The sequence below is a fragment of the Lemur catta genome, chromosome 3 (genome assembly GCF_020740605.2).
Source record: "Lemur catta isolate mLemCat1 chromosome 3, mLemCat1.pri, whole genome shotgun sequence".
Classification (NCBI taxonomy): Eukaryota; Metazoa; Chordata; class Mammalia; order Primates; family Lemuridae; genus Lemur; species Lemur catta.
Genome location: NC_059130.1, coordinates 115,863,903 through 115,887,553, shown reverse-complemented (window position 1 = coordinate 115,887,553; position 23,651 = coordinate 115,863,903). Strand labels below are relative to the sequence as shown.

General features: G+C 55.1%; 2 protein-coding genes across 7 annotated transcripts in view; one reads left to right on the top strand and one right to left on the bottom strand.

Annotated features, from left to right (window-relative positions):
- Positions 1 to 13,011, top strand: part of SPEN (spen family transcriptional repressor) — a 77,867-nt gene extending 64,856 nt beyond the window's left edge. For all 3 annotated transcript variants that reach the window (XM_045548634.1, XM_045548633.1, XM_045548635.1), the window contains 5 exons: positions 1,441 to 9,595; positions 10,045 to 10,554; positions 10,727 to 10,921; positions 11,224 to 11,382; positions 11,841 to 13,011. In XM_045548634.1, the coding sequence (XP_045404590.1) occupies positions 1,441 to 9,595; positions 10,045 to 10,554; positions 10,727 to 10,921; positions 11,224 to 11,382; positions 11,841 to 11,972 (9,151 nt within the window). In that variant the 3' untranslated portion in view covers positions 11,973 to 13,011. The remainder of the gene's footprint in view (positions 1 to 1,440; positions 9,596 to 10,044; positions 10,555 to 10,726; positions 10,922 to 11,223; positions 11,383 to 11,840) is intronic.
- Positions 13,012 to 14,194: 1,183 nt separating this feature from the next.
- Positions 14,195 to 23,651, bottom strand: part of ZBTB17 (zinc finger and BTB domain containing 17) — a 29,215-nt gene continuing 19,758 nt past the window's right edge. For 2 of the 4 annotated variants that reach the window (XM_045548639.1, XM_045548640.1), the window contains 14 exons: positions 20,173 to 20,379; positions 19,219 to 19,407; positions 18,436 to 18,576; positions 17,933 to 18,058; positions 17,188 to 17,429; positions 16,965 to 17,107; positions 16,577 to 16,877; positions 16,152 to 16,239; positions 15,943 to 16,059; positions 15,733 to 15,853; positions 15,389 to 15,519; positions 14,859 to 15,095; positions 14,663 to 14,752; positions 14,195 to 14,582 (listed from right to left, as the gene is read on the bottom strand). In XM_045548639.1, the coding sequence (XP_045404595.1) occupies positions 14,299 to 14,582; positions 14,663 to 14,752; positions 14,859 to 15,095; positions 15,389 to 15,519; positions 15,733 to 15,853; positions 15,943 to 16,059; positions 16,152 to 16,239; positions 16,577 to 16,877; positions 16,965 to 17,107; positions 17,188 to 17,429; positions 17,933 to 18,058; positions 18,436 to 18,576; positions 19,219 to 19,407; positions 20,173 to 20,379 (2,417 nt within the window). In that variant the 3' untranslated portion in view covers positions 14,195 to 14,298. Of the gene's footprint in view, positions 14,583 to 14,662; positions 14,753 to 14,858; positions 15,096 to 15,388; positions 15,520 to 15,732; positions 15,854 to 15,942; positions 16,060 to 16,151; positions 16,240 to 16,576; positions 16,878 to 16,964; positions 17,108 to 17,187; positions 17,430 to 17,932; positions 18,059 to 18,435; positions 18,577 to 19,218; positions 19,408 to 20,172; positions 20,581 to 23,651 lie in introns of those variants that run through there. The other 2 variants (XM_045548636.1, XM_045548637.1) reach the window with 2 other exon arrangements.

The window sequence follows — 23,651 nt, the reverse complement described above, 5'->3', positions numbered from 1 at the left end:
ACTGTTTAGGCAAAGAATGTGATTCCTATGGAGCTGTAGAAGGAGTATCTGGAATTCAATTAAACCAAATATCACAGATATAAAATATTGACCTTGAACTGAGAAAGTTCAGCATAAATACATGTAATAATGTGTTATTGATGCTTCCAGTGTTTGAATGGTCAGTCTAGATGCTTCATTTGCTGTTTAAAAGGGTTAGAACATCACCTAGTAACAGTTTTGATGTATTTTTCTGAAGTTCATTCTTTCAACAAATATTTGAGTGCCTACAAGCACTGTTGTCAGAGCTAGAGAAATTGTGTCTAAGAAGACAAAGCCTGTTCCTTTAAGCGGCTTAAGTTTTCTAGTATCGTTGTGTTTTAATGAGCTACTAATGGCAATCTTGTCTAGAATGAATAAGCCACACGTACCTGACAGAACAAAAATTCATGTGAATGAACAAGTGAAGGAGTTAATTGGCTTCTAACACAGGTGTATTTAATTTTTTGTAACATATGTGTTCTTGTGTATAAATTTAATCATGTTTTAAGTGTACCAGACAGGTCCTTGTGAGAGCAAACTGTGGTGAGTTCCTTTGCAATGGAGGAGTCCTCTCACAGTGCTTGCAGTCCTGCCTCATGTGCAAGTTCGCAGTTGGGGGAAAGTGACGTTTACTAAGGGCCGAATGTGTGCCTAGGATTATGCTAGGAAGGTTTTTACAGATGTTATCTTAACCTTCTTAAGAGCCTTATGAGGAAAAGCTACCATTGATTTATGAGTGAAGAGACTGAGCTCAGAGAGTTTAACCAGCCCCCAAATATATTGTTTTAATTGTGAATTGAGGTAGAGGTGTTAACAATATCATACTGGTCACAGAGGTGGTGAGATTTTAATTAAAAATTTTATCTGTTTTTCTAAACAGTGCATTTATTTCCTATGTTGTGGTAAGAATATTTTTTGGTATAAAAGTAATGAAAGATTTAGAAATGAGGAGGTCTGATACTGTTCAGTAACTAGTGGTATCTGTTTTATCACTACACCAGAGTCACCAAAAGAATGAAAAAAGGCTGAGCCACCACTGCCAATAGAAACGTAATGCAAGTTACATGTCATGTAAAATTTCTAGTAGCCACAATAAAAAGAAAGAGGTGAAATTAATTTTATTTAACTTAATATATCTAAAATAATATTTCAACATATAGTCAATCTAAATAATATTTTTTTTAAACTAAGTCTACAAAATCTGGTGTGTATTTTACACTTACACCTCAATTCGGACTAGCCAGATTTCAAGCACTCAGTAGCCGCATGTGGCTAGTGGCTTGCTGTATTGGACAGTCGCTACAATTTAATCAGTTAACAAATGATGAAATAATGTTAGAAATGTTTATACGTACATGATGTAATGGCATAAGTGATGAAGAAACAAAAGAACTACTAAGGTCTTTTATTTTTTGGCAGAGAGGAGAGAAGGGGATCCTACGACTATAACCAGGATCGTACATACTACGAGAATGTGCGGACTCCAGGCACATATCCTGAGGATTCCAGGCGGGACTATCCAGCTCGAGGGAGAGAATTTTATTCAGAATGGGAAACTTATCAAGGAGACTACTACGAATCACGCTATTATGATGATCCTCGGGAATACAGGGATTACAGGAATGATCCTTATGAACAAGATATTCGGGAATACAGTTACAGGCAAAGGGAGCGGGAAAGAGAACGTGAAAGATTTGAGTCTGACCGGGACAGAGACCATGAGAGGAGGCCAATTGAACGAAGTCAGAGTCCTGTGCACTTGCGCCGGCCACAGAGTCCTGGAGCTTCTCCCTCCCAGTCAGACAGGCTGCCGAGTGATTCCGAGAGGAGGCTTTACAGCCGATCCTCAGACCGGAGTGGCAGCTGTAGCTCACTCTCTCCTCCGAGGTATGATAAACTTGACAAATCTCGCCTGGAGCGCTATACAAAAAATGAAAAGACAGAAAAAGAACGAACTTTTGATCTTGAGAGAGTGGAGAGAGAGAGACGCTTAATACGGAAGGAAAAAATGGAAAAGGACAAAACTGAGAAGCAGAAACGAAAAGCAAAAATTCACTCCCCTAGTTCTCAGTCTTCAGAAACAGACCAAGAAAACGAGAGAGAACAGAGCCCTGAAAAGCCAAGGAGTTCTAATAAACTGAGCAGAGAGAAAGCTGACAAAGAAGGAATAGCAAAAAACCGCCTGGAACTCATGCCTTGTGTGGTTTTGACCCGAGTGAAAGAAAAAGAGGGAAAGGTCATTGACCACGCTCCTGTGGAAAAGCTGAAATCCAAGCTTGACAGTGACACCGTCAAGTCTTCTGCCCTGGATCAGAAACTTCAAGTCTCTCAAACTGAGCCTGCAAAGTCTGACTCGTCCAAACTGGAATCTGTTAGAGTGAAAGTACCAAAGGAAAAGGGGCTTTTGAGCCACATTGAAGTAGTAGACAAGGACAGCAGGCTGAAAACCAGGAAGCACCTGAAACCCGAGCAGCCTGCCGACGGGGTGAGCGCTGTGGATCTGGAGAAGCTGGAAGCAAGGAAAAGGCGTTTTGCAGATTCCAATTTGAAAGCAGAGAGGCAAAAACCAGAAGTCAAGAAAAGCAGTCCAGAGACGGAGGATGCTCGAGTGCTTTTAAAAAAACAGCCTGACGTATCGTCTAGAGATGTCATCCTGCTGAGGGAAGGAGAGTCTGAAAGAAAGCCTGTGAGAAAAGAAATTCTTAAAAGAGAATCCAAAAAAATCAAACTGGACAGACTAAATGCTGTTCCCAGCCCCAAAGACTGTCAGGAGCTTACCAGTCTTCCTGTGGGTTCTGGCTCAAGGCCTAGTGCAGACCTACAAGCAAGACTGGGAGAGCCAGTAGGTGAATCTGTGGAGAATCAAGAAATCCAATCAAAAAAACCCCTCCACTCAAAACCGCTGCTCAGGCAGCTACAGCTATTAGATGATCAAGGGTCAGAGAGGGAGGATGTTAGGAAAAACTATTGCAGTCTTCGTGATGAAACACCTGAACATAAATCAGGCCAAGAGAAATCACATTCAGTAAATACTGAAGAAAAAATTGGCATTGACATTGATCACACACAGAGTTACCGAAAACAAATGGAGCAGAGTCGTAGAAAACAGCAGATGGAGATGGAAATAGCCAAGTCTGAGAAGTTTGGCAGTCCTAAAAAGGATGTAGATGAATATGAAAGACGTAGCCTTGTTCACGAGGTAGGCAAACCCCCTCAAGATGTCACCGATGACTCGCCTCCCAGCAAAAAGAAAAGGATGGATCATGTTGATTTTGATATCTGCACCAAGAGAGAGAGGAATTACAGAAGTTCACGCCAAATCAGCGAAGATTCTGAAAGGACTAGTTGCTCCCCCAGTATACGACATGGTTCCTTCCCTGAAGACGATGATCCTATAGGCTCCCCTAGGCTAATGTCAGTAAAAGGGTCTCCTAAAGTAGATGAAAAAGGTCTCCCCTATTCTAACATAACAGTCAGGGAAGAGTCTTTAAAATTTAATCCTTACGATTCTAGTAGGAGAGAACAGATGGCAGACATTGCCAAAATAAAGCTGTCTGTCTTGAATTCTGAAGATGAACTAAATCGTTGGGACTCTCAAATGAAACAAGATGCCAGCAGATTTGATGTGAGTTTCCCAAACAGCATAATTAAGAGAGACAGCCTTCGGAAAAGGTCTGTACGAGATCTGGAACCTGGGGAGGTGCCTTCTGATTCTGATGAAGATGGTGAACACAAATCCCACTCACCAAGAGCCTCTGCTTTATTTGAAAGTTCCCGATTGTCTTTTTTATTGAGGGACAGAGAAGACAAACTACGTGAGCGAGATGAAAGACTCTCTAGTTCTTTAGAAAGGAACAAATTTTATTCTTTTGCATTGGATAAGACAATCACACCAGATACTAAAGCTTTGCTTGAAAGAGCGAAATCCCTCTCTTCATCTCGAGAAGAAAATTGGTCTTTTCTTGATTGGGATTCTCGATTTGCTAATTTTCGGAACAACAAAGATAAAGAAAAGGTCGACTCTGCTCCAAGACCTATTCCTTCCTGGTACATGAAAAAGAAGAAAATCAGGACTGATTCAGAAGGGAAAATGGATGATAAAAAAGATGATCACAAGGAAGAAGAGCAGGAAAGGCAAGAACTATTTGCTTCTCGTTTCTTGCACAGTTCAATCTTTGAACAGGACTCCAAGCGACTGCAGCATCTAGAGAGAAAAGATGAAGACTCTGACTTCATTTCTGGTAGATTATATGGTAGGCAGATGTCTGACGGAGCAAACAGCACAGCTGAGTTAATTCAAGAGCCAGTAGTTCTATTCCATAGCAGATTTATGGAGCTCACACGAATGCAACAGAAAGAAAAGGAAAAAGACCAAAAACCCAAAGAGGTTGAGAAACTGGAAGATATAGAGAATCTTCCTAAGACCCCGGAATCTGCTTCTGAGAATAAAGAGTCAGAACTGAAAACGCCACCTTCAGTTGGGCCTCCTAGTGTCACAGCTGTAACTCCAGACTCGGCGTCATTGGCACTGGAGAAGATGACTAGTGACAAAACAGTGGAGGTGCCTCCGGTAACAGAAGAGGGGACTGTGGAGCTGGCCGCCGTCTCAGAAGAAGCAGAGCCGGCGACTGAACTGGCTGCTGCCCCCGTGGAACAGCCCGAGCAAGTAGACCTGCCCCCAGGAGTGGACACCAGTAAAGATGCTGCCACAGCCCCTTCAGTTGTTGAAGAAGGTTCATCGGGTGACCAGCTGCCTTATCTAGATGCCAAGCCTCCAACTCCTGGTGCCTCGTTTTCCCAGGCGGAGAGCAGTGTAGACCCAGAACCTGCCAGCACCCAACCACTTTCTAAACCAACTCAGAAGCCTGAGGAAGCCAGTGAGCCACAAGCCAAAAAGCTGGACCCAGCTGCTGACGCAGAGCCTACTGCACATCAGAAAGCTGAAGTTGCCCCTGAGGTTCAGCCTCAAGCTTCTGAAGATTTGGAAGTCGATCCTCCAGTTACTACAAAAGATAAAAAGCCCAACAAAAGTAAGCGTTCCAAGACCTCAGTTCAGGCAGCTGCAGCAAGTGTCGTGGAGAAGCCTGTCACGAGGAAGAGCGAGAGAATAGACCGGGAGAAACTAAAGCGGTCCAGTTCTCCCCGGGGAGAAGCACAGAAGCTTTTAGAATTGAAGATGGAGGCAGAGAAGATTACAAGGACTGCTTCTAAAAACTCTGCTGTGGATCCTGAACACTCCGAACCGAGTTTGCCTCTCAGCCGAACAAGGCGACGGAATGTAAGGAGTGTTTATGCGACCATGGCTGACCACGAGAGACGCTCTCCAGTCAAAGAGCCTGTCGAGCAACTGAGAGTGACCAGAAAGAGGTTGGAGCGAGAGCTCCAGGAGGCTGCGGCAGCTCCCACCACCCCTCGGAGGGGAAGGCCTCCAAAAACACGCCGTCGAGCTGATGAAGAGGATGAGAACGAGGCCAAAGAGCCCACGGAAACAGTCAAGCCAGCTGAGGGATGGCGATCTCCCCGATCTCAAAAGAACACAGCCACTGGTGGTCCCCAGGGGAAGAAGGGGAAAAATGAACCGAAGGTTGATGCTGCACGTCCTGACGCCACCACTGAGGTGGGCCTCCAGACAGGTGGGAGAGAGAGTCACACAGCAGCTAAGTCTGGGGAGGAGGAGACAGGGAGCCAGCAGAAACGCGACAGCAAAGAACCCGGCACAGATAAGCATCCCCCTGCGACCGCCCCCGCTAAAGTGGTGGAGAAAAAGCCTGCCCCCGAGAAACCCTCCAAATCAAAAAGAGGAAGATCTCGAAACTCGAGATCAGCAGTGGACAAATCTGCAAGTCTGGAAAATGTGGGTGTTGCTGTCAGCCCCAGGGGGGCTGCTGGAGCAGCAGGACAGGCAGAGGAGAAGGAAGCCGTGGTGGTGGCAGTCTCCCCCGAGAAAAGTGAGAGTCCCCAAAACGAAGGTGGCTCATCATCCCAGTTGAAAAGTGATCCAGTTGATCCAGACAAGGAAGCAGAGAAGGAAGATGTATCTGCCTCTCAGCTGTCCCCGGAAGCCACTCAGTTAGCCAAGCAGATGGAGCTGGAGCAGGCCGTGGAGAACATCGCAAAGCTCACGGAAACCTCCGCCAATGCAGCCTACAAGGCGGCCGCCACGGGTGCAGCAGGGGGCCTCGCCGCAGAGGACAGGGACAAGCCTGCGCACCAAGCAAGTGAAACAGAGCTGGCTGCGGCCATTGGCTCCATCATCAATGACATTTCTGGGGGGGAGCCAGAAAACTTCCCGGCCCCTGCACCTTACCCGGCAGAATCTCGGACAGACACGCAGCCGCACGCACAACCGCTGCGACCTCCTGAGGAAGGAATGGAGCCTGAGACCAACGAGGCTGTGTCTGGCCTCTTGGAAACCGAGGCTGCTACAGAATCTTCTGGGCCGCCAGTCAGTGCCTCTGACCCTTCATCAGGCCCAGCAGATAGCAAGGAAGCCAGAGGGAATAGCAGTGAAACTCCTCACTCAGTGCAGGAAGCCAAAGCGTCCAAAGAAACAGAAGTTGCTCTTGTTCGGAAAGACAAAGGGCGCCAGAAGACAACTCGGTCACGCCGCAAACGCAATACGAACAAGAAAGCGGGGGCCCCTGTGGAGACCCACGTATCAGAATCTGACCAGGCTCAAAGCAAGGGTCCTGCTGCGAGTGAGGCGACAGTGGTGCAACCCCCAGAACCTCCACAGGAAGAAAAGCAGAGCGAAAAACCGCGTTCCCCTTCTCCTCAGCCGTGTGCTCCTGACCCAGGCAAGACTCCATGTGCAGAGAATGTGTCCCAAGAAAGCAGAGTTGAAGAAAAGACTCCAACCAAAGTGTCTGTGCCCCCGGACCTGCCCCCTCCCTCGCAGCCGGCACCGGTAGATGGTGATCCTCAAGCCAGCTTCAAGGTGCATTCAGTCATTGAGAGTGATCCAGTGACACCGCCTGGCGACCTCAGCATGCCCACACCCATGCTTCCTTCTGTAACTGCAGCAAAGCTCCCACCACCTGTCACCTCTGGGGGCAACCCACACCAGAGCCCCCCTGCTAAGGTGACAGAGTGGATCACAAGGCAGGAGGAGCCACGGGCTCAGTCCACCCCGTCTCCAGCTCTTCCCCCAGACACAAAGGCCTCTGATGTAGACACCAGCTCCAGCACACTGAGGAAGATTCTCATGGATCCCAAGTACGTGTCTGCACCAAGTGTCACCTCCACGAGTGTCACCACGGCCATTGCAGAGCCCGTCAGCGCGGCCCCTTGCCTGCATGAGGCACCACCCCCTCCAGTTGAATCTAAAAAGCCTCTTTTAGAAGAAAAAACAGCTCCAGTTACAAACTCCTCCGACACACAAGCCTCAGAGGTTCCAGCAGCTCCTGACAAAGAAAAGGTGGTTCCAGTCATTGCTCCCAAAATTACTTCTGTTATTAGTCGAATGCCTGTCAGCATTGATTTGGAGAACTCGCAAAAGATAACCCTGGCAAAACCAGCTCCTCAGACCCTGACCGGCCTGGTGAGCGCCCTGACTGGCCTGGTGAACGTCTCCCTGGTCCCAGTCAATGCCCTGAAAGGCCCCGTGAAGGGCCCGGTGGCCACGCTGAAAGGTTTGGTGAGCACCCCTGCTGGGCCCGTGAACGTCCTGAAGGGGCCCGTGAACGTTCTCACCGGGCCAGTGAACGTTCTCACTACTCCCGTGAACGCCACCGTGGGCACAGTGAACGCAGCCACGGGGGTGGTGAATGCTGCCACAGGCACAGTCAGTGCTGCAGCAGGTACAGTGAATGCCACTGCAAATGCAGTGACAGTCACGCCAGGTGCAGTTGCTGCCACCTCTGGTGGTGTGACTGCCACAACAGGTGCAGTGACTATGGGAGGCGCAGTGATTGCAAAGTGCAAACAGAGATCGAGCACTAACGAAAACAGTCGGTTCCCTCCGGGGTCCATGTCTGTGATAGACGATCGTCCGGCAGACGCAGGCTCTGGTGCGGGGCTACGCGTGAACACCTCAGAAGGGGTCGTGCTCCTGAGCTATTCCGGGCAGAAGACCGAAGGCCCACAGAGGATCAGTGCGAAGATCAGCCAGATCCCCCCAGCCAGTGCAATGGACATTGAGTTTCAGCAGTCAGTGTCCAAGTCCCAGGTCAAACCCGATTCCGTCACCCCGTCACAGCCGCCACCCAAAGGCCCTCAGGCCCCTGCAGGCTACGCAAACGTGGCCACCCATTCCACGCTGGTACTCACTGCCCAGACGTACAACGCGTCTCCCGTGATTTCGTCTGTGAAGGCCGACCGCCCGTCCTTGGAGAAGCCCGAGCCCATTCACCTCTCAGTGTCCACACCTGTCACTCAGGGGGGCACAGTGAAGGTTCTCACCCAGGGCATAAACACACCCCCGGTGCTGGTTCACAACCAACTGGTCCTCACCCCAAGCATAGTGACCACAAATAAAAAGCTTGCTGACCCCGTCACCCTCAAAATCGAGACCAAGGTCCTCCAGCCGGCTAACCTGGGGTCCACTCTGACACCCCACCACCCTCCTGCTCTGCCCAGCAAACTGCCTGCAGAAGTGAACCACATCAGCTCAGGGCCCAGCACCCCGGTGGATCGAACCGCCTCCCACTTGGCAGCCGCAAAGCCAGACGCACATGCTCCTCGACCCAGTGGGCCTGCACCGGCCCCGTTCCCGAGGGCAAACCACCCTAGCAGCACCTCGTCCACGGCATTGTCAACCAACGCCACAGTCATGCTGGCTGCAGGCATCCCAGTGCCTCAGTTCATTTCTAGCATACACCCAGAGCAGTCTGTCATCATGCCACCCCATAGCATCACTCAGACTGTGTCTCTGAGCCACTTGTCCCAGGGTGAGGTGAGAATGAACACACCCACGCTACCCAGTATCACGTACAGCATCCGGCCAGAGACGCTTCACTCTCCTCGAGCCCCCCTGAAGCCCCAGCAAATAGAGATCAGGGCGCCGCAGCGGGCCGGCACCCCCCAGCCAGCCACAGCTGGTGTGCCTGCGCTGGCCTCCCAGCACCCTCCCGAGGAGGAAGTGCATTACCACCTCCCCGTTGCCCGAGCGGCAGCCCCTGTGCAGTCAGAGGTACTGGTCATGCAGTCTGAGTACCGGCTGCACCCGTACACCGTGCCCCGGGACGTGCGGATCATGGTGCATCCGCACGTGACGGCTGTCAGCGAGCAGCCCCGGACAGCAGATGGGGTGGTGAAGGTGCCGGTGGCCGGCAAGGGCCCTCCGCAGCCAGGGAAAGAAGCCACCAAGACATCAGATGCCAAAGCAGCCCCTGCCCCCCACGGTGAGGCCCGCATCCTCACAGTCACCCCCAGCAAACAACTCCAGGGACTGCCTCTGACCCCCCCTGTGGTGGTGACCCACGGGGTGCAGATCGTGCACTCCAGTGGGGAGCTGTTCCAAGAATACAGGTACGGCGACATCCGCACCTACCATGCCCCGGCTCAGCTAAAGCAAACTCAGTTTCCTGCTGCTTCCTCCATTGGCCTGCCTGCCCGGACCAAGACTCCTGCGCAGGTGAGAGAGCTGGGCGTCTGCCCCCGTCCACCGGTCATGCCTGGGGCCTCAGCGGGCTTTTAAGCCAAGACCAGCCTTTCAGTCAAAGAAAGCCATGGTTGCAGTGCAATGAATGGGTCAGATAGCCCATTCTTTTTGTGGGTTTAAAGAGGAGCCTTTGGGGTGAAAGGATCAGATCACATCAGAGACCTCCAGTACGGGGAGGAGCTCTCCGTGGGGAGGGCGGGTGTGGTGACTCCTGCTGCAGGGCTGGGGAGGGAGCTAACAGGTGACTTGTTACCTGAACTCCTGAGAGCAGCACCATTGATCACGCTCCCTCTGCTGGCTTGACTTACAGGAGATGCCCCACATCTGACCCTTTTCCTGTGGCCTGTGGGTCATTTGTTGGGGGCAGGGGCTAGTGCACAACAGACTGACTGTATCCCTTTTTCCCTTCCTCCCAACCCCAGGGCCCCCCTCCTGAAGGCGAGCCCTTGCAGCCTGCTCAGCCCTCGCAGTCCACACAGCCTGCCCCGCCTGTGCAGTCTACACAGCCTGCCCCACCTGCGCCGTCCTGCCCACCCTCCCAGCTCAGCCAGCCTGGCCAGCCACCGAGCAGCAAGATGCCTCAAGTCTCCCAGGAGGCAAAGGGGACCCAGACAGGAGGCACAGAGCAGCCTCGCCTCCCAGCTGGCCCTGCAAACAGGCCGCCTGAGCCTCATGCGCAGGTTCAGAGGGCACAAGTGGAAACGGGCCAGACTTCCTACCCTTCCCCTGTGGCTGTGTCCATGAAGCCTGACCTCCCAGCCCCGCTTTCTGCTCAGGCTGCCCCAAAGCAGCTGTTTGTCCCCACAACCCCAGACCCCAGCACCCCACCAGGACTGGCTCTGCCGCACACGGAAGCCCAGCCAACCCCCAAACAAGATGGGTCTCCACACTTGGCTTCCCAGAGACCTGTGGATATGGTTCAGCTTCTGAAGGTAAGAATGGGCAGGGGGTGCCCCACCTGTCCCCCAAATTTTGTGGTGTGTTAAAAATGTCCTAAGATTTTCCCAGTTGACCCAGACCAGCAAGCTGCTGCCTGGGGCCATGTGCAGCATGGCTCAGCTCTCCAGCCACGTGCTCACTACCTGTTTGTTTCCCTGGGAGCAGAAGTACCCCATCGTGTGGCAGGGCCTCCTGGCCCTCAAGAATGACACAGCTGCTGTGCAGCTCCACTTCGTCTCCGGCAACAACGTTCTGGCCCATCGGTCCCTGCCCCTCTCTGAAGGAGGACCCCCGCTGAGGATTGCCCAGAGGATGCGGCTGGAGGCCTCGCAGCTGGAAGGGGTTGCCCGAAGGATGACGGTAAGACTCAGGCCCAGGTGGGCAACAGGGAGGGAAGGCCTAGGTGGTCCCCTCCGTCCCGTCTCCCTGGCCTGTCATAGAACAAACACAGAAATGATATTCTTGACGTGGGCACATTGTGTTTCTGTTTGCAAATGTAAAATGCCTCTAGACCCACAAACAAGGTTTTTTTCATTCAGCAAAGAGTAGACGTTAAAGTTATCTCAGAGGTGGGAGTTTCTGTGAACTTGATACCCTGGGCTGGACATGGGCTGCTGTTTGGCTAGGAGGCCCCTGATCACCGATGGCTGCTTCTGCCCCAGGTGGAGACAGATTACTGTCTGCTGCTGGCTCTACCCTGTGGCCGTGATCAAGAGGATGTTGTGAGCCAGACCGAGTCCCTCAAGGCCGCCTTCATCACTTACCTGCAGGCTAAGCAGGCAGCAGGGATCATCAACGTCCCCAACCCTGGCTCCAATCAGGTTGGTTGTCCCGTGCCCTTCCCAGATCCTTCCTCTGCACATGCATGCACAGGTGGGGCTGGTCACAGGCGGGCAGGCTGGCTAACCTGATGCCAAATAGAATAGTCTAGGAGTTTCTCAGAGGAGATGGGCCAAAGGGTATTTTGGACAGAGGAAGCCAGCAGAGCATGTGGGAGGGGCCGCCACTGCGCATTCTGGGGAGAACCAAGGGAACCATTGAGAGCAGAGGTTTTCCTTGAGCTTAATGATGAAGAGGGCCCCAGGGTGTTCATGTTCATAGTTTTCTGACACCTGCTAAGTGTCTTCTGGTGGACGTAGTTGTGGAGATATTTGCTGGTCGGGGCGAATTGGCCTGGCTTTCTGCACTGGGCTTCTGCGGGGCCTTGTTGGAAATGGAATGTGGGGTGGGTGCTGTGAAGACAGAGGGTCCCACTTTGCTCTCTCATCCCCATCTCCAGCCCGCCTATGTGCTGCAGATCTTCCCGCCCTGCGAGTTTTCTGAGAGTCACCTGTCCCGTCTGGCCCCAGATCTCCTTGCCAGCATCTCCAACATTTCTCCCCACCTCATGATTGTCATTGCCTCTGTGTGAGCCACTGAATGGTCCCCCACCTCAGTGTACTTTCCCGAGGCTCTACAGCAAAAATAAACACAGGACAACCCAGCCACGTGGAGGAAGAAGCTGCTGAAGGGGACAGACTCCACTGCCAGCCGGCCAGCCTCTTGCTCTCCTGCCTGCCCGGCTCAGTCGGACAGACTTCTCTGGGCAGTGGTGCTGCTACCTTGTATGTTTACATGATGCTTTAGCCCAAGGACAGACCACCAACCGACGCACTCGCAGACACCTGGGGCTGGGTTTCTCTCTCCTCTTTTTGGAGAAAAGGAACAGGGCAGTGGAATGAATTTTTTTGTTTTTAAGAAACAAGAAAACAGAACTGCCTTTGCACTAAATTAGTGACTTGGACTTTTGCACAGTGAAGACAGGCTGTGACACTCTGGATATCTTGGTGTACGTGAACACACATCGCGGACTCTAATGCAGGAAGGACCTTTAACTTCTGTTGAGACCTTGGGGTCAAGGAACATTTCATTGGGTTTTTTTGTCCCCACCCCTCCCTTCCCCTTGCTCACTTGGATGCATCATCTTTCTGAATTCTCCTGCTGGCCACCGTCTTTGAATCACCAGGATGTACAGTTTACGGTTGAAAAAGAGCAAACAGAAGGATTTTCTTTCATGGTGGGATATGCAGAACTTGGGATGTGTGTATATATAAATATATAATATATATAAATATATATAATACTGACTTAAAAAATCAAATTCCCCTGACATACATTTTTTTTAATCTGTGCCAAAAATGTGTTTTCAGAGAAAATCTTATTTTCATACTCAGACTTTGTATTGTCACTCATTTGTATAAATGCGCTTCAATACAGCACGGGCCCTGCTCCGGCGATGTGGAAGTGTCACACAGCACCTGTACAAACAGACTGGCTAACCCCCTCTTCCTCTTACCTTGACCTCTCCCCCAACTTCCTAACACTTATTAATTTATGAAACTGGTTTTCTCAGCGCAGTTTTGTTTTGTGTGTCCATTGGATTACAAACTTTATTAAAAAATACAAAACACGTCAAGTGTGAATGTGATTGTTACTTGGGTGGGGAACAGCTAACCCTCATCCCAGTTTTGGGTCCTTCCCCAAGTCTGTATATGGGACCTGTTTCCTTTCTGCCTCTGTCTTCCCAAGTACCAGTTTACCTTGTACAAAAGCGATTTTTGTCAGGGGTGGAATTTAACCAGTTTTTAGTGTTGTGCTGTATCTGTGAAACTGCAGGGTCCTGACTGGTTCTTAGTGTGGAAGGTGCTCAGACCCCGCAGCGAAGCTCCAGGGCCGAGCTCCTTGGGCTCAGTTAATCCTGTTTCTGCTTCCAGACAGGAGGATGCCCTGCAGCTGGCTCCAGGACAAGCTGCGGATTGGGATGGGAACAGGGACACGGGGCTAGAGTTGGTGGTCTCCCTCACAGTACCGATGTGGCTGCTACAAACAGGCCTATACTTTTGGTGCAGGAAGATGGTAAGTGTCCCCTCTGAATGAGGGATCACAGCTGCTGGGGGTGAACTGTGGAGAAGGGGCTGAGACAGCATCTCTGACAGGGGAGAGGAAGCTGCTCCACCGGCCCTGCCTGCTGTGCTCCCAGCTCCCCAGTGAAGCTTCCAGCTGCTGCTTCCTGTCCCTCCAGGGCCTCGGCCTGGTGGCAGAGGCTGCACTGATGGAGTGCAAGTGAATGCTCCCAAAAGATGGCACTGACTTAGCCTCAGTCTTCAGACCGGGGTTACCGGTAAAGCAAGTGTAGTAAAGCAGGCCCGGGCCTGCTCCCCGGGCCTATGAGAACTGGGCTGGTGGCTTGGGCCCGGCCCTCTCCTCTGCCTACCTTGCTGCTCCCTCTGGGTTGCCTGGCCCTGGTAAGCAGCTGTGGCCCCTGCTGGGGGCAGCGGGGGAACTGCACTCCCTGGGGGGGAGAGGGGAGGCTGGGTCCTTAAAGTCAAGCAGGTGAGAAGCCTCTAAGGAGGAGACTGGATGAGATGGGACACATGCTGCTGTGGTCTCTCGGGCCCAAAAGTGCCACCCACAGCCCAACTCAGGGCAAAGCAGCCAGCCTGGCTTGAGACAGGTCTTGCGGTTCCAGTCCCATTTGGCAGAAGGGACAGCCGGGCTTTCCCGGGAGGCCAGCCCCTTGGTAGTGTGGTGCTTCTGTTGCATCAGCCATAGCTGCCAGCTCCCCACCCACCCCACAGGGACCTAAAGGCAGCATTAGAAAATAATCAAATTTATTCTCTCTAGGGAATGGAGCCACCCTTCTCAGTTCCAGGATGCCATCCATCTTTAAATAAACAGTCAGGAGAAGAGCTGCCCACTCACTCAGCAGGTGGTGGACATTCAGGAGCTGTAGGGGGGGTCTCTGCCAGTGCGGGCTGACCGTCGGCCCCATCCCGAGGGCGGAAGACCAGCTCCCCAGCCTGCAGCACCTGCCCGGCCGGCCACGTGCTGCCTGGCCCGTACTGCTGGTAGAAGTCCGCGTCGGTCTGGAACATGACCAGTGCCTGGGCCGTATGGATTCGCACATGCTGAGCCAGGCTGTTGGCGTCCAGGAATTTGTCCCCACAGGAGTCACAGGCGTAGAGGATGTGAGTATTGGGGTCTGTGGAGGTGGGGGCTGTGGTCAGGGTGGGAAGGTCCCCAGGGTCCACCAGCATTCACACCCTGGGTGGCCCCTCTCACCTTCTTCCTGCACTTGCTTCACAGCTTTGCTGATCTCGGCTTTAAGTACTTCCGTCTCATCGGCTGTCACCGCAGCCCCTACTGGTACCACTGTGGGCACAATCACAGGGCCTAAGGCGAAGGCCACAGCACCTGCCCCACGGCTGCCGCCTAGAGGCAACCGGCCGTGCTTCCCTCTGCTGCCCGCAGCCTGTACCTGTGAGCTGAGTGACAGCTGTGGCGGCCAGGGCCTCAGTGGCCAGCGTGACCATGTCATCCACAGTGACCACGCTGACCTCACCACCCTCCTCGGGCTCCAGGATCTTGATGCCTGCCTTGCCCTGGTGCACAGTCTTCACGTGGGAACGCAGGTTGTCTACCCGGTTGAAGCCACGACCACACTTGTCACACAGGTAAGGCTTCTCTCCTGGGGGGAGGCAAGGTTCTCTCCTGCCTTTGGGGGAAGGGGCAGCAGGGGTGGGGGTGGGAGGACCTCAATGCCTCCAGCTTGCCCAGCAGCCCTGTCTTTTCCAGCAAGAAGTGCTTTAAGGTGGCCACCAGCACCGCACAGACACCCCTGGTGGCTCTAGGAAAATGGGGTCCTCCTTTGAAGTGAACTGCCTTCAAAGCCACCTGCAGCAAGTGCCAGCACCCAAGGCTATGGTCTAGCGGCACTTCCTTCCCCCTGCACTCCCACCTGAGAACAGGGCTGGGAAGGGACAGGTGGGACAGTGGGCACAGGCTCACCCGTGTGGATGATGATGTGCTTGGACAGGTCCCCCACGTTCACAAAGGCCTTGCTGCACACGCTGCACTTGTGTGGGCGGATGTTGTCATGGTGGCGAATGTGATTTGCCAGCTGGCTGGACTGGACAAATCTGCGGGGTGGCAAGAGACGGGCTCACATGGAACTGCCCAGGCCTGGGGCCTCCTGCCTCATCTAGACTGGACAGGACCCTGGGACCAGAGCCTGGGCTTGGGCAGCAGTCTGCCCAGGTCCCAACCGAGCCCCCAGTTTGTTTTCTGACCCCCTCACTGCAGAGTGCCTGGAACCCCACAGCACCCTGGGCCTGGGCAGGGGTGGGCAGGACCTCTTGCCGCAGCGCTCGCAGACGTAGGGCTTCTCCCCGGTGTGCTGGCGCACGTGGGCGATGAGGGAGCTGGCCTGGGTGAAGGCCTTGCCGCACATCACACACTGGCACGGCTTCTCGCCTGGGGAAGTGGGCAGGAGAAGGCGTTGGTGCCCACTCCCCGCCCCCGGCTCCCTCCCCAGCCCGTGGCAGCGCGGGGCCGACACCCACCAGTGTGGATGCGGACGTGCCGCTGCAGAGCGCCAGGGTCGGCAAACTGCCGCTGGCAGTGGATGCACACATAGGGCTTCTCCCCGCTGTGGATCCGCAGGTGCCGCTTGAGGTTCCCTGTGGTGAGAACAAGGGCAGGCCTGGCATGGGGCACCACCAGATGGCCGAGGAGCAGGGTGTGAGGACAGCCAGGGCAGCCCTGGCCCTACCTGAGGTGGTGAACTGCTTCCCGCACTCCCGGCACTTGAGGGGCCCGTCCGCGATGTGGATCTTCAGGTGGGCCTTCAGATTCCCCACCTGTGCCCAGGCAGGGGTCAGCAGCGCCGTTCACACTCAGCCCTGGCCCCTTACCAGCCCTCCCGCCAGGCAGCGGTCAACGCTCAGGCCTCCCAGGGACCCTGGATGGCTCCCTCTCTCCTTGGGCCAGTGGACTATTCCAGATCCCAGCAGAGAAAGGTAAAACCACGCACGGCCCAGCCTGACTCGGCCTGCCCTCCCGGTTGCCTCCACCAAGCCGTTGGGAGCTGACCCCAGGGACAGTCATTTTCCGCAGACACAGCAGCTGCTCCCCACTTGCCCTGTGTCCCCTAGGTGCCACCAGGAGGGAGCTCCAGGAGGATAGGGGTCCGCACACCTGGTTGAACTTCTTGTCGCAGTGTGGGCACTTGTGCTCCTTGTCAGTGTCATGGGTCTCCAGGTGGCGCATCTTGGAGGTGGGGTCAGAGAAGGAGCGGCTGCAGTAGTCGCACTGGTAGGGCTTCTCCCCACTGTGCACCAGCTGGTGGCGCTTGAGGTTGCCTGAGGTGGTGAAGAGCTTGCCACAGTCCTCGCAGCGGTAGCGCGCCTCGCCCGAGTGCCGCTTCTTGTGCAGGTTCAGCAGGCTGATGAGCCGGTAGCTCTTGCCACACTCCTCGCAGCCATACGGCTTCAGAGGGCTGCATGGTCAGAGGGCGACAGGGAGAGGAGGGCTCGCAGGGCCCGGGGGCCGAGGCCAGGGGTGAGGGAGCGGCCCGGGGCAGTACCTATGCGTCTTCTCGTGGGCCTTGCAGGCGGCCGGGTCAGAAAAGGCCTTGCTGCACTCCCGGCACGAGAAGGGCTTCTCGCCTGTGTGGATTCGGATGTGGCGCTTGAAGTTCCCCGTGTGCGTGAACTCCTTCCCACAGTCCTGCGGGTACAGCAGGGAGCGGGTGCGTGAGGGGCTGCGGGGCGCAGGGAAGGGGAGGGCTGGCCCACCACAGCCCGCACCTCGCACTTGTGGATGACGGAGCCGTAGGCCTTGGACTCTGTGCGGTCGCCGTAGGTGCCCGAGCGCAGGCTCCGGGCCTCTGCGCCGAGCTCCTGCCCAGAGTCTGTGCCCGGCGACTCTTCGTTCTCTTCGGGGGTCTCGCCGTTCTCCAGCTGCGGGCCCTCCTCCTTGACCTCGGCAGGCTCTGCGCCCTCCTCCTCCGGCTCCTCTTCTCCCTTCCTGGCGGGCTCCACCTCCATTTCTGAGAAGAGACGGGCAGGCGCTGAGGTGCTGGGAGGGCAGGAGGGGCCACAGAGGACAGAGCACGGGGCACCTTGCACCTCCACACACGCTTTTTCTCTGCGTGAGCCCAGGGGCTCTGGCACCGTCTGGGAGTCACAAGTAAATGGTCCCCAGCATTGGCCAGGAAAAGCACCTAAGGGTCTGTGACCTGGGTATCTGCTACTTGGGGGGTGCAGGTGTGGGCCCTGTCCCACTCGGGGGTGCTGTGGGCAGTAAGGCACGCCTTGCACGGTGCTCAGAGCTGGGCAGGAGCAGAAGCTCACAGCTGTGTAGGACACTTCTGTGCTAACAGAAACGTGGCCAGGACATTCAACCAAGGAAGGGATCTCGAGATGCCAGGACAAGAGAAGATGAAGTCTGTCCGGAAGATGAAGTAAATGGTGGCTCTGAGTGGGGTCAGCTGGAGGCAGGAGGAGGGGGAGGTCCAGGTGGGAGCCGAGCTGGCTCTGGCTGGGTGGGTACCTTGCTCCAAGCTCTCTGATAACGCAGCCTCTGCTTCTGCGGCAGCCATGCCACTCGTGGGGTCTGGCTTGAGCTCCACAGGCAGCGGCTCCCGGGGGGCATCGGCCTTCTCCGTCTGCTCTGCACCTGGGGCAGGATGAGGATGTACCAGAGGCTGAGTTGGGACCCCCTCTGTCTGGGGCCAGATTGCTCTGCTAGACCGGGCCCCTGGTGGTGGCTGTGGCCCAGGAAGGGCAGCCCCAACACATCCAAGCTCAGGCTGCTGGTGACTCTGCTCTGGGTGGAATAGAACCACCCCCCGCCCCCAACCCCGCGGAACAAGCAATGCACCTTTCCTGGGTAACGTGAGCTCAAAAAATGCAGGTGCCTGTGCTACCTCCCCGTGAGGCAGCCCTCACTACCCTAGGCCTAGGCTGCCGGCAGGTGATGGGACAGGTATTCTGGTTTCCTGCTGCCTCTGCCCCCTCCAGGGCAGCCAGCAGGTCCTCAGCATCATAACTCACCGGGGGCTGCACTCTCGGCCTGGCCACCTCGCTCCTCTTTGAGCTCCCTGGCTGGGCCTGTGGGTGGACTGCTCCCCACTTGGTCCAGCCTGCTCAGCATGGTGGCAGCAGCCTTCTCCTCTTTGGCTCTCTTGTCCCCTCCTGGAGATGGAATAGGACAGACCTGCCATTTCCCATCAAGTGCCCACCACTTGCAGGGGTGAGGTGGCTCAGAACTTGCTAGCTCTTCCAGATCTTCCCTGGGGATACATCTAAATAGTAGTTTGTTTGTTAATTCTTCACAAGGCGCCCACTCCATGCCAGGCTGCCACGGGCACTGGGAACAGTGATGGTGCCTGCTTCTGCAAGGGTGCGCAGGGGAGAAGACTTCACACGTTAGTAAGGTCAGTGCTTGGAAGGGAGGAACACGGTCCTTTGAAAGTGTGCAACAAGGAAGCCAGCCCACAGCAGGTGTCTGAGGGCTTTCTGAGGAGGTAAGGGGGTGCGGGAAGGGCTTGGAGGAGCCAGAGCGGCGGGAGGGTTCGGGAGGAGACCTGTCCTCGTGCGAAGGCGCTGAACCAGGCATGGCTTCTGGTCCTTTGCTGGGGAAAGGCAGGACACGGGCAGGCAGAGGGGCTGTTCTCACACCTGGCCGTGGCTGACCCTCACCGGCACCCCAGCACGAGGCAGGGCCAGACAAGGAAACTGAGACCCAGAGAGGTGAGCCAGAGAGTCAGAGGCAAACCCCCCATCAAAAGCAGGTCTCTGGCCACCTGCTCAGGAACGGCCTGCCAATCAGCTTACCTCCTGTGGTCAAGGCCTCCGCATTTCCCGCAGGGCCGGTGGCTGGCTCAGCGAGTGACTTGAGGGCATGGCAGGCCGTGATGATGTCCTGCATTTGGAGGAAGCTGGCCACGGCGAGCACATCATCCACATTCTCAGGGCTCAGGCTCAGCTTGGCCGTGTACATAAACTCCAGCACCTGCCCCAGGCCTGCCGAAGACAGGACAGCCATCACAGACCACCCCAGGGCCCAGCACCGGCAGCCTGCCCCACGCCACTCGGCAGCAAGACCCAGGGATTCAGAAAAAGCTGAGTGGCAGGGTGTGCTGAGTGGCAGTCTCTACCTCCCGCGCTGGGGGAGAGGCAGGCAATCGGGGCGTTCTCAGCCCAGCCAACAGCCTCTGAAATGAAGTACACCCACTGAGGGTGTGAGCACCAGCCCTGTACCAAGCATGGGGGTATGAACACCCATCCTGCACACCCTCTACCCAGCCACTGCACTTCACCACTGAAGGACACTCTAACCCTGTGTCAGCACTGGCTTTCACTGTGACTCTGCTACCAACTCTGTTTGACTGGCACCCAGACGACTCATCTGACCCCCTTGGGTCTCAGGTTCCACTTCTATACCAGCTTGCATGTCCCTTTTGTGGCATGGCATGCCACTCTGGCCTGGAAGCCCGAATCCAGGACCAGGCCTTCCTGGCACTACTCCTAGCCCCGCCCTGGCCATCCCCATCACCAATCATTGCTCCCCACTCCTGGTTAGCACTGGGGGAGGGGCTGCAGGACTGACCCAGATATGGGCAGAAGCCAGAGGCCTGCCTGCTCTCTGTCCCTCCGGGCAAGTTCACTGTGGCCTAGAGTTTATCACTGAGCCCTCCCTGCTCCACTCCCTGTCACATAGGCCTATGGCCTGAGCGCCCCCCATGGCTTCTGGCCCTTAGCAAGCTCGCCCTGGCCGTGAAGGGGTACCTGCCGCGTTACTGATGTCCAGGTGCACCACGTCCTTCTGGTCCACAAAGAGCATCTTGAAATACTCGCTGCAGGCTGCCAGCACCGCTTTATGGGCCTTAAAGTCAACACCGTCCACCACAAAGGTGCAGTCACAGAGAAGCCCCAGCTGCCGCTGCTGGTTCAGCTGCTCCAAGACATGCTGGCTGTGCTGGGGGAAGTCCATGGCTGCGGAGACCAAAGGGCCTTGTGTTAGCACAGACACGGTGGGACATGTGGCGGGGGGATTAAGGCATTTCTGCCACAAAAGGGCAGGTAACTCCAGATACCCCTGCAAGCTGAGACTGACCAGCAGCTCTCTGATTCCTGGGTTTACTGGCCAGGAAAAGTTCCCCAAACCAGAAAGCATCAAGGCACCAATACAAAACCTTTCTATCTAGCCAGGTAATGACATTAAAAAGTCAAAAATGCAAACAAACACAAAGCACTGATTACTGTTGTTTCAAAAAAACAAAAGACATGGTCAGTTTAGCATTTTTTTTTTACAAAAGAACACGTGACAATCTCAGAATAAAGGACAGCTGTTTCAATTGGACACAGCTGGCTTTTGGAAAACCTTTCGATTTTGTTCTTGTTTTTCTCATTCTGTCATGGGCGGGTGAAGACAAGGTGGATGTCTCATCACCCAGCGTTTCAGAACTTGGCCGCCTCCTGCTGCACCCACGGGCTCTGTGCAAGTTCCCTCATCCCCCACCAAAGTGCAGCTCTCTCCTGATTCATGGGCCCGGGGACTAGATAATGTTGGGAGGTCCTCTGCTGCCAGAAAACCTCTGTCCTGGTGGCTGTCCCCAGAGAAACAGTTAACTCTGATCCTGATCCCAGGAGCTGCTGGGCTGGCCAGTTCTCTGTCAAGGCCCTCACTTAATGTCTGGAAGTCCCACAACTGTCTCAAGTGAAAATGCTCAGAAAAATTCCATGGCCTGGTGCCGAATAGTCGTGAACTGCACAAGCCATGACTAAATAAGTATCTAAACCAGCTCCCCTCCCACCAGCACCACTCCAGAATCAGTCTTAAGATCAGCAATTTTCTAGGGAAAATAAGCAGGCCCTCCTTTCTAGAAAGAACCAATTTTGGAATGTTTCAAAATAAAAGCAAACACCTGCTGTCTGAGACCATATTACACAGAGCCAATGGGGGCAAGGAGCAGCAGTGGTTCTCTGCCAGCCACCCAGGAACCAGGCTGGGACCTCTTCTCTGAGGCCCGGTGCACACAGAGCTGCCCGGCTGCTTCTGGGCAGGGGAGAGGGACACTTGGGGCTCTGCACTCCCACGTTTCAGCAGCTCCTCCCTGGCTCTGGCTGCTCCCCTGTTACATCAGCCTCCTGGGGGTGAGTCACCGCCGCAGCTTGGAGCCACAGTGACCATGTATGGCTGTTGGGCTGGGACGAGCCACAATGAAAGCCACGCCCCCTCACGCCGGCACAGGTCAGCCTTGGAGGATGCCAAGTCCAGTCACCCTGTGACGTCTAGAAACTTTTCACAACGGGGGATATGCATTTGCTGAGCTGGGGGGCCGTGGCAGTGGCCACAGGCCGTGGGCCACAGCGTGCCAGCCTCTGAGCGTGAGTTCAGAGTTGCTGCTGCCAGAGACCCAGAAACACCCTCTCCCTTCCTCCATTCGTCCGCAAACAAGCTCCCGGAGCAGAGGCTTCTCAGCCCTCAGTTATTTTCACAAATGCCTGTGGCTAGAGCTCTCGAGTGTGAAGGAAGGAGCGGGAGCCAGAGGCCAGCCCTGGTCAAGAGGTAAGGCGCTGCTCCAGAGCCCAGCCAGCGACAGCAGCAGAGCTCTCAGAGCAAAGACTGCTGCTGCCGCAGGCCACATCTCATAAAGGCATCTTCCTCTAAGGTCTTCAGTCCCTGGAAAAAGCAAGTTCCCATCTGTGACCTGCACTGTTTCTGAGCAGTGCAGTTTTCTGGAGGAAAACCAACATCCAGTCCATGGTTGAGGCTCACACCAGGGCACTTGGGCCTGGGACCTGAAGGGTGTACGCACCAGGCAAGGTATAAAAGGAACCAAGGGCAGGAGCAAGCACGGGCCTGGGCCAAATCCACCCTCTTCTCTCTGCTGTGGAAAAGGTCATGTGAGCAGACAGGAGTGTGGTGGGCCAGCCCGGCCTCAGTCCCATCACCCTGTGCGTCCTCAGGAGCGCCAAGTGAACTGTCTCCCAAGTGCAGAAAGGGAGGGAAGACCAGGGCCCCCCTAGGGCAAAATCCTCAGTCAGCTCTGGAATCAGGCCCTTTGGAACTTGCAAGCCCCAAACCCTCCCCTCCCCTTCACCAGGAGCACCCCTGTCATCTGAGCTGGGTGGGAGTGTCTCCAAGCCCTAAAACAACCCGGGTAGCTTCAGCAGACCCTCGAAGCACACAGTTGTTCCCTGGCCCCCTTGGCTGGAGCCTGCCGAAAGCAGAACCTTCCAGCAGGTAAATGATCTGACTCGCCAGGAAGGTAAACTTGAGAAGAGACTCCTAGCCAGCAGGATGGAGGGGCCCAGCTCAAAGGCCAGGTGATCCATCTGCCTTGTCTGGAGCCCACGGCTGCCACGAGCCACAGACCCTGGAGCTTCCAGGGAAGGACAGCAAAGCCCAGCACAGAGCTCTCCTGGGTGCCCTCAAGCCCCGAGCCCTTGGGGTCCAGAAGACCAATAAAGGCCAGCGACAGGGTGCATGGTGGCCCAGCACCTCCACCCCCAACACGCAGGAGAGCGCAGCTGCGTGCCCACGAGCAACATCTTCCGCCCGTGCCAACCGCACTCTTCCGGTGCGAGCTGCCCACCCAGGGGTGGCTCCTCCCACCTGTGGGTGTTAGGAGGAGAAGCCAGAGGCCTCTGAGGCTGCTCCAACAGAGAAATGCACCTACAAGGCATCTGTTCTAACAAAATCAAAGAAAGAAAACAGAGAGAAAATAGGAGAGAGGATAAATAGGGAGAAGGAAGAAGCGAAGATGGGGAAAATAAGGGGGAGGGGAGGACGGGAGCAGCCTGTGGGGAGAAGTGGGGTGCCCAGTACTAAATGGTGTCACCCACAGAACTGCATCCTCGCTGTGGACTTTACATCTGAAGCCCCCGGCCCCCCATCCTGGCAGGTGGAGCTCAGAGGCCCCAGGCGGGTCCCAGCTCTGGCTCCCCAGCTGGCTGCCCGCCAGGAAGCTCCAACAGCCCCTCTGCCCAAGGCACAATTGCTCATCATTCCCTCAGAGGGGCAGAGTTAAAAAACTAGGTGGCCCCCCACCTCCAAACCCACAAGAAATGCTCTAGAATGATCACCAGCCTGTGTCCTGTTTCCTCTTTTATGTACCCCCCAGCGATAGGACCCAGCAGGACAGCCAGGCTTGGACAGGTACAGGAAGAGCCGAGAGCGTGGAAGCTGAGGGGCTGTACACGTCTCCGGAGCACCCCGTCCTGGGTGCACGCTAAGGGGTGCTGCCTGGGAAGACTTGCCC